General features: G+C 32.0%; 1 protein-coding gene across 1 annotated transcript in view; it reads right to left on the bottom strand.

The window, feature by feature from the left end:
* Positions 1-7,446, bottom strand: part of LOC106682533 (pyruvate kinase) — a 48,838-nt gene extending 41,392 nt beyond the window's left edge. Inside the window, exon 1 of the mRNA XM_014423443.2 lies at positions 7,306-7,446. Within this exon, the coding sequence (XP_014278929.1) occupies positions 7,306-7,335 (30 nt within the window). The 5' untranslated portion in view covers positions 7,336-7,446. The remainder of the gene's footprint in view (positions 1-7,305) is intronic.
* Between the last annotated feature and the right edge of the window lie 2,080 nt (positions 7,447-9,526).

Below are 9,526 nucleotides of genomic sequence, written 5' to 3'. Positions count from 1 at the left end.
TAGATCAAGAGTTTTAGACAAATACGCATTTAAGCCCAATGATTTCTTATGATTTGTGATTTTCGTTTGTTTCCCTGATAAATTAATTAGTAATTATATTTGGTTTATTTTATTCATAGAAATATTTAATTTTCATTTTTTAAAAATTTTATTAATGCTAATTTCACTGTTAGCCTTCGTTTTTTTTTAATATTGTGGAGATAGAAATTAATGTTTAGTTATTGTTTTTTTTCTTATTGTTTATAGAACTCTGACACCCAAATTGAGTTATTGCCAAATAACTCAACCTCGCTTAAAAGCACACAGAATTGGTAGCAAAATGATAGTGTTTTGTTTAAACTGTAAAAAATATCTGTACGTGTTAGATGACATACAGCTTCCTTAACTACTTATTGACTTCCATGATAATTTAATTCTTATAAGTAAAGGTTATTGGTCAATGAAATTGCTACAGTGTCGGGACGCCAAAAACCCAAGATCAAAAAAAGAATTTGTTGTACCAGATGGGGACTGCAGTGCATCATGAAGTTGCTATGTCGGGTTCGTTTCACCAACTTCTATACTTTTTTCTAAGTATAAAATTTTACATGGTAAAGTTGCAATATTCTAACTTTGAAAAACAGATCTCGTTAGGATTAATTTTTGTTGAAATAATCGATCTAACCAAAGTATTGGAATAAATAATGATTAAAAATACTAAACATTGATGTCTACCTTAGATAGTTAAGGATGTAATATAAATAAGCCATCCTAAATTTAAAAATTGATGTATAGATTTTGTATAGAGAGTTGATTACAAGGCGAAAAATCTCTAGGATTTCGATTCATAATTTTCGAGCCATTGATAATATTTCGGAGTATAAATAGTTTTAAACCATTCAGAAAATGTGTCGTTGACCGGAAAATATCATAGTCACACGAGTTTGACGTCCAAGGTGAAGAAATACGTTAACTCCTTCCATCACAGCCAACCAAACCTCGTTGGTTATTGCTCAGCTGAAATCGATCAAAGCTGAATCTTTGGCTTTTAAGTTTGGTTTATATTTATCAATCAGTTAGTTACTGAGTAAACAGACTGACGATTTGGAACAAATTCAAAGTGCGAAAACTTTTTATAATTTAACCAAAATGCAAACCATATAAATTTTTTAAAATATATAATTATTTTTTTCTGCTATTAATGGTTGTGATGAATACTATTGCGCTATAAGGTATAACGATTCTCAATATGTAACAACACGGCTTTCTAATTACAATATACGATATCGATTTAAATGCAAATACGGTTGAGGTAATTAAGTAAACAAGGGATTAGGATAGAGCTAATAGATGTATAAATTATAGAAACAAAATAGACAAATGATGGTGTTGTATATTGCTTTTTGAGAATCTTATTGTGGTAAATCCAATACCCATCATAAGGACAAAGAGCGATTCAAACTTTTTAAAACATTAACTGAATCACATTACAATAATTGAATCTGGGATTTGAAAGATACTAATTATCAATAAGTAGCTAAAACAAGGGCGTACCCAGAATCAAAACTAGGGGTGCAAGCCATAGTTGACCAGGTTGTGACATTTCAGCACGGAAAAGGCAAATGAAACCAACATTTTAAGAAAATTATTTATAATTGTCGCAGTGCTTTATTAGTTATTAGTATCTGCTTGAAAAAATAATTTATTACATTAATAATTTTTTTCGCTTCTAGGCTGGGGGCAATTGTCGCCTCCTGCCCCCCTCTGAGAACGCCCATGCGTACAAAATATTGCTAATGCTGAACCTATTATGTAACCAATTAAGAAAATGACAATGATTCATTATTGTGTTTCATTTTCAATGAGGGGAAGATGGTTGGGGTGCGGTCAGAGAATAACACAAATAAGTTTTAAAAACTTACTAATAAATAAGTATAATAATAAGGCACTAATAAATAAGTTTTTAAACTTATTTGTATTATTCATTGACCGCACCCCCAACCATCTTCTCCTCATACATATAATCCACGGTCAACTATCTTCTCACCCTTATTTCAATCTAAATTTTTACTTTTTCAACTGAAGGAGTTTAAAATATTGAACCCAACACAAACTGGGGATAAAAAACATGAGGATTGCAAAAAATTCGGAACTCCTAAAGGTTACTTATTAGTCATTCCATATGAAATCACCAGGAGCCTCAACCTTTGTTTTAGATTTACATAATTTTTTTCATCAGTTATATCAACTGATCCATTTTCGAATCTGAACATAAAAACAGATATGAAAACATTACAGATCTATTTTTAAAATTCTTTTTTGAGTATTTTCTTTTAGATTCCATATTGCATGCTCTACATTTCTGCGTTGTATAACATCATAAATCATTGTATTTTTTTTAAAACTCAATTCTTTATCGGCTTTACCGTGTTATATCTAGGCAGGACAATGAGTAATACTTGAAGAATAATTATAAAGTATTAGCTCATAATTTGGAAATTTCAGATTAATTCTTTTCAACGGAAAATTATTAAATCAACAACACAGTTAAGACATGTCAAAAATAATTAAAAACTGTCCAGCGTTGTCTGTTTCGTATATTACTATTGGAGATACTTATTAGCTTGGTATCATAGGAACTGGGGTAGACGGCAAATATTTCAATGAGATTTAAAATTTTTTGGGTATAGAGGAATGTAAGAATTTTCGGATGTTATCTGAAAGAGATGGGATGTAAGATAGTAGTGACCTGTATAAAGCGATAGATCGGACTTGTAAAGAACTCCATGAAATGGTGAGACGATAAACCAACCCCTCATTTTTTGTAGAAGCCAACTAGTCATTCATCGCACACCACACTTCTCTTATCTTGAATTCCTTAAACTCTGTTGTAAATCCGGTTACTCTACCTTCCATTGTCAATTCTTTTGACAAAATTTCAGGAAAGGAAATGGGAAATCCCCTTGCTCCCGCTACTTCCAGCGTTGTTCTTAATGATACACTTGATTCCATTATCCCACTCTCCAATTGACATAATCATTATTAAAAAAATATCTAGATGATCTCCTCCTCACCCTAAATTCCCATAAACTATCTAATATTTTATCTTTAATTCTTACAACCTTAACTTGACTGCAGAACTTTAAAATCATAACTCCCTTCCTTTTTTTGACCTCCTCATCATAAGAAACCCATATAACACCATCTCCACAGACTGGTATACAAACCAACTTACTCAGGCAGACTTTAAACTACTACGCCCAACACCCTTACTATAAAAAAGTAGCTAAAATCCTTATTCACCGTTGCCTTCTCCTCTCTGATCTATCTCCCATTTCCTAGAAAATTACATCTACGGCCTAAAACAAATACTCTGAACTAATAACTTTCCCTTTCATATTATTAATACACTTATAAGCAACTACAAAAGTCACCACTTCGTCTAGTTGTTCACAAACCCACTCTATCCCCTTATACAGATCACTACCGTACATTCCCTTCATTTTAGATTACATCCAAAAATTCTTAACATTCCGGTACACTCAACCATCGAATTGTTTTCAGATCCCGTAACTAACTGTTTAAAATTTATTGTTAAAATAAAATAAAACACTAAAAAATATAACTTCAACCTCTATTTAGTGGATGAAAGTTACTAGTACTGTTCGAAATTGTGATAAATATATCTTCATCTTCATGAAAAAGCCACCACTTAAATTCGCATTAATACGAATTTAAGTGTGGCACGCAATTCCACGAAGTTGCTTTTTACTCCATATTGCTGAACCCCACAGTCTTTCGATGTTTTGGTATCTACACCAATATAACTAAGGAAAAAACCATAATTATCATTAACATTAACATGTTCCTTTCAGTACAGACGTATCTCAAGAGTCAAAATAAATTTTAGATATTTCTTCCAAATTTGCTTTTATTTGTTCAAGACGAACGAAATAGAAGTACCTGATTTCTTGTGATTTTATATTGCTTAAAATAGAACTGTAGTTCGTTTCTCTACACATTCTCATTAATAAATATAAAGAAACTTTACTCTATTTCTACATTTTTTTACGGATCTCCTGTTTTTTTTCTTCTCTATACAACACACTGAGCACAATTTTTTCTCATATGATTATTCCAATCTATAACTGTCTTCATGTTTTTTTTTGTTCTAGCTGGCTAGTTTTTCTTTTCTGTATTCAATTGAGAATAATACTTTGTCCAATTATATATCAGCCGCAGAGAGCAAAAGTCTTCCGGTTACCATCAAATTTTCATAAAAAAATAAATAAATGTTTTCTAATATTTGGATATGCTTCTGACTGACTAGTTTTAAGAGGAAAAGCTATTATTTCATATTAAAAACTTTCCAGAGCCCTAATGACGTTTTGAATGTCTCAAAACTCCAAGTTTGGCTTACACCACTTTTCAACTTTTTAAACCTCAATCAATAGTAAAACTAATTCAGAAACAATAAAACCAAGTATCTCTTCTAATCCCTGTTTTATTGCATCCTCTAGCTATGCACCACCACTGTTTTAATTTTTCTGTTAAATCAATACTACTATCATGACCATCCTCGCATCCTTTCCTAACCACATTTTTGGAAACATTTGATTGTAGCTTCTTCTATTTTGTTAAAAATGAATAAAGCCTTTTAAAAACTTTGAAAGAAGGAGCATAGTAGACTTCCAGAAAAAGTTAAACCAAAAAAGCGGGCCTTATGATGAGCCGGGGGCATGGTATGGAGTAGGGGAAAAAAGGAACCAATCACCTGTGATTCAGTTTAGTTTTTACTTCGTTCAAATGGATGGCCATATCCGTGAAATTTTTAAATGCCTGCTCCCTAGAATCACGTTTATTCTGGTGAGCACACAGTTACTGTTTCGGGTTACCAAAAGTTTGAATTGGAGGGGCTGCCATAATGTAAGCATCACTAGCACCCTATGTGACCAACATCAGAACTTACCACCTCTAGTGCTCTCTGTGCTAAGCAGAAGTTACCCAGGCTGAGGAGAGAGTCATTTTCCTTTGCCAGAAGCAGCAATTCTTCTTTCTCAATCAGAAAATCTACCATGATTGAGTAGAATTCCTGGAGTTGTTCCCAGAAGAAGAGGAGAGAGAAGCATAGGAATGCGGAGAGAAGACAGGAAGCATAGAGTAAGTGAATATAGTTAACATCCACATCACCATCAACCACCTCATTATATCTACAGTTTTCCATAGCCCAGTTATTCTCAATTAATTAACCCTTTTAACTATAAATGTTTTATTTCGGCCACCCCCTTATACCACCTGTAACTTACATGATAGAATTTTATTTTTATTCAGTCATGTTTTATTTTTCAATTATACAGTCCACTAAAACCCAACCAGCCAACCCAAAGTGAATGTGTGCCTGCCATTTAGTTGATGGCATACTTAGTACGGGTACGCATGTAAAATTTCGTAATAAACATATCATGGTGCTTACGTAATAAGTATGTTATAAAAAATTATAACTTATTATGTCTTTTTTGTAGTTCCAAAAATTAGAGATTTTCTTTACAGATTACTTTTTTAATTTAACGTCTTCCGTATTTTCATTGTATTCGGGCGTTCAGTCAGTTTCCATGTAGATGTAAGTTCTTAATAGTTAACTACAATAGATTATCGAGGTATATGGGAGGACAAGTTTCACATGAAGTCTACTATCTCTTCCTTTTGCTTTGTCTTATAACTAATAACAAACTTCAAATTCTGTCCACCATTTATCACAGATCTCGTCCTACACCTGTAATAATGCGCACCATTTGATCATTCCTCTAATTTTAGCAATCCTTCCACAATATGCTTACTTTCCTTTTTTCATTCTATCTTTCAAGAAAAAAAAAATAGAAGAATGACAGATCTTATAGTAAAATATTTTTAATCCTACGAAACAAATTATCCATGATGTTATATTGAGAATACAAATTATCGAAATAGAGTTTCGACTGTTTAATGAGTGTCCAATGTTTGGTAAAACTAAAGATATAGTTAATTAACACTTACAAATTAAATTATTTAAAATACGTGAAAAGTGTTTAGTAAATATAAACAAACATATAGAGGTTAAAACGACTTTAAAATAATAAATTAGATGAAAAATAAAAATTGAGATAAAATGTTTTTAAAAATGCATTTTTTTAATGCATAATTAGAACCATCATTTCCTAAGTCAATGCTAGCAACAAACTTTTATATTATGATCTATAGTTTCCCTGTTAGAATTGACCAGCGTCCACCCTTCCTCCCCCCTCCCCACTACTTCTGTTTTATTTCGCATCATGAAATTAATTTACTCAGGTATAAGTTGTATCACGTCGGTAAAGAAGTTTCACTGGAAAAAAAAACTCTTTTAGAGACTAACTGTTTCTAAAAGAAGAGAACCTCGTGGGGAGCCGACAGTCAACAGAAGAAACTCAAAGTCAATCTTAGAGTACATGTGCATTAAAAATTTCCACATCAATAAAAAAAATACATTAATCAAAAACCTTGCAAACAAGTACACAATAGTGAATTTGTAACTTAACATTACGATAAACGTATCTCTATTCTACTCTATTGCATTTTAAATCAACAATTTCTTTTAAAAAATTTAAGAATGTTACTACAAACTTCTAAAGATCATGGAGATGAAGTACATACCTGAATTTATCCAATGAAGGATAAAAAGAAGCTTTCAGGTATTGATACTAATGGAAATTGAAAACTCTATCATGCTGATATGCATCCCTTCTTGCATTGACTGAGATATATTGCATAATTTTTCGAAAAAATATATAATTTTTACTATATTTTTTAATGAATTTCATGGTGGAATCACCATTTCCTTGATATAATTAATTAATAATATTAGGAGGAAAAACAACGGCATTGCCTTCTAGACTATTATCTATTGAAGTAATCATCAACACTCGTTCAGTTCATAATTGGACCACAACACGATCAGTCGGAATGAAATTCGTCATTCAAAAGCCAGAGTGACATGAGTGACATTAATCATGAATATCCCATAATATCAGGGGCTTATTCGTAAATTATGGGATGCCTCTTTCTCTTCTTTATATACTAGCAAATAGGAAGATTCGCCATTATACTGGTATTTGCCTGCAAGAATTTAAGTAAAATGTACGCCATGAACGAAGAAATCGCAACCTCCCTCCACTACAAAATTTGATTGATAAAATTTGAAAACATTCGCAATAATCTATCTGTATTTGGTTTTACTGTCATTCCGAATGACCTTGTAGGGGTCACTTAATGCTACTTCATAGAAAAATATTTCATTAGCTGGTTACATACCCAAGGTCTCACGATTGGTGGTTTATCCATTTTATATATTTTTATTTACTCTTAATACCGAAAAATTTTGAATTATTTTTTTTTCAAAAGCACATCGATTAAGACATTGATTAATCACATGATTTTTGAAATTTATCTATAAAAAATCATTATAAAAATGCCATTTTTCAAATCATCTGTGACTAAGGACAAATATTTATTTTATAGAAATGAGCTCACACAGCCATTATTATTTGTTATTAATAAAAGTGGCCGTTAATCGGAGCTTGTAAATAAAGATTTTATTAGGGCTTGAAGTTTATGAAAAAATTCTTTCGTGAAAAAAGAATCTTTGCTTTTCATAAATTTTTCCTAAAAAAAGTGGTCGTTTAGTTTAATCGTTTTGACCATGATTTGGATATTTTAGGAGCTTGAGTGAGTAAATACTCAACTGTTCATAAAAAGTAACAGTATAGTGCTAAATCGTAGTAGGAGAAAAACTTCTGTAAAGAGTGAAAAACGAAGTTTCTTCTGCGAAACGGGTTAAAACTGGTCCAACCCTAGAAAGTACGAAACTTTTTTTTTGGCTCACAGCGGCAACAAACTGCCAAGGTACTACATACCAGTTACCGCCTTGAGGTCAAGTAAACCGCAACCAACTGACCCAGAAGTGTGAAATTATAAAAAATTAAAAAGCACTTTGAATAAATTAATTTTAGCCTATTAATAAAGCAACTTAATCAGAGACACAGTGATTGGAATACAATTCAATAATAGAAGAAGAAATACAGAGTAATATCCAACAGCTTTGTGTTTTACACGATTCATTTTTTGGAGGGGGAAGAGAAAAGGAAGGTATGATGAGGGGGAAGGGAGTCAACCCTCTGGGTTGGGGGGTCCTCGTAGGGCACAGCCAGCCTCTATAAATTTGGCGCCCTTCTTTGTGGGAAAACTATTGAGTTTGAAATTTATCCAGAATAAATTACCTCTTAGTAAAACCTTTGTTCTGGAAACAGCACTTTCGTAAGAAGTACTTACATTTAATGAGTTGTAGAGGTAAAGGTTTATTTATTTATTTATTTATTTATTTTTTTATACTTTTTTATTCACATTGGAGTTCTTAATAGGGACTAAATAATCAATACAGTATGTACAAAACAGTGTAGAACAATTTTGGGATTATAAAATGACGTAAATCATCTTGTATCCTACAGTGTTCAACAATGTTTTGATTCTTGTTAATTAAGTCCTAACGTTGTTCGAACCGTAGGGAAACAATAAATAGATTTAGTATGAAATTGGTGAATGACACAATCTTCCTTATTTAAATATAACAATTTATTACGCATACAATGACGTTTCGGGGTTATCCCCATCTTCAGACTGCTAGAAAACCAAATTCAACAAAATTGTTTGTTTGTTAGTTTTGAAAGGGCGTTTAATAGCCTGGTCATCAACGCTGGTTGGTTGTTGGCTTTGGTAAGGCCTAGTTGTTCCATAGTCATAGCTTTGGTATGGTGTACTAATCCGCACCAGTGGGACTCATTTCTGTGAGATTTGAAATATTATCTAGCTAGGCAATTATAATTTGTTTAATAATCGTTACTATAGTGGAAAGGATGATGAAAAGCAGATAAGTAACTGTTCTAATTTTAAATATAAGGCAAGATTAATCGATAATTATAATAATTAAAGGCAGGTTATTAAGCTAAGAATTTAATGACTCTTTCTATTACGGATTCGTCGTTTCTTTTGTTGGTATCCTAATAACGCCATTGAAACATTTGTTGGTATCCTTTACTGGTCCAGAGTTAATGAGTAGTGATGACATTCTTCAAAAATGTGTTTGACGGTCAGATTGCTATTACATTTCGAACATTTTGGAGGGGCCTCTCCTGTTATGAGGTGGATGTATGTCAATCGGGTATCTCCTATTCTGAGTCGGGTGAAACTACTTCTTCACGCCGTGTACTTCGGATTGATGTAATCCAGGTCTTCACATCATTCTTTATAGGTTTCAACTTACTTATTCAACAAAATTTAAACATATGCTTACAACATTACTACTATATCACATTATTATTTCTATTGTTTTTAGTATCTTTTAAAACTTTTTAACGGCCACCAGAACAATCCTCTCCATTATTACGTACACGGTCTATTATAATGTTCCAATATATTACAAAAGATAGTTTTGCATATACATTTTATCGAAATATACCACTATATATTTTCCTTCTTT

The sequence above is a fragment of the Halyomorpha halys genome, unplaced genomic scaffold (genome assembly GCF_000696795.3).
Source record: "Halyomorpha halys isolate HHAL.00 unplaced genomic scaffold, Hhal_1.1 Scaffold422.1, whole genome shotgun sequence".
Classification (NCBI taxonomy): domain Eukaryota; kingdom Metazoa; phylum Arthropoda; class Insecta; order Hemiptera; family Pentatomidae; genus Halyomorpha; species Halyomorpha halys.
The sequence above is the reverse complement of the archived record's forward strand: the minus strand, read 5'-3'. Positions and strand labels throughout refer to the sequence as shown.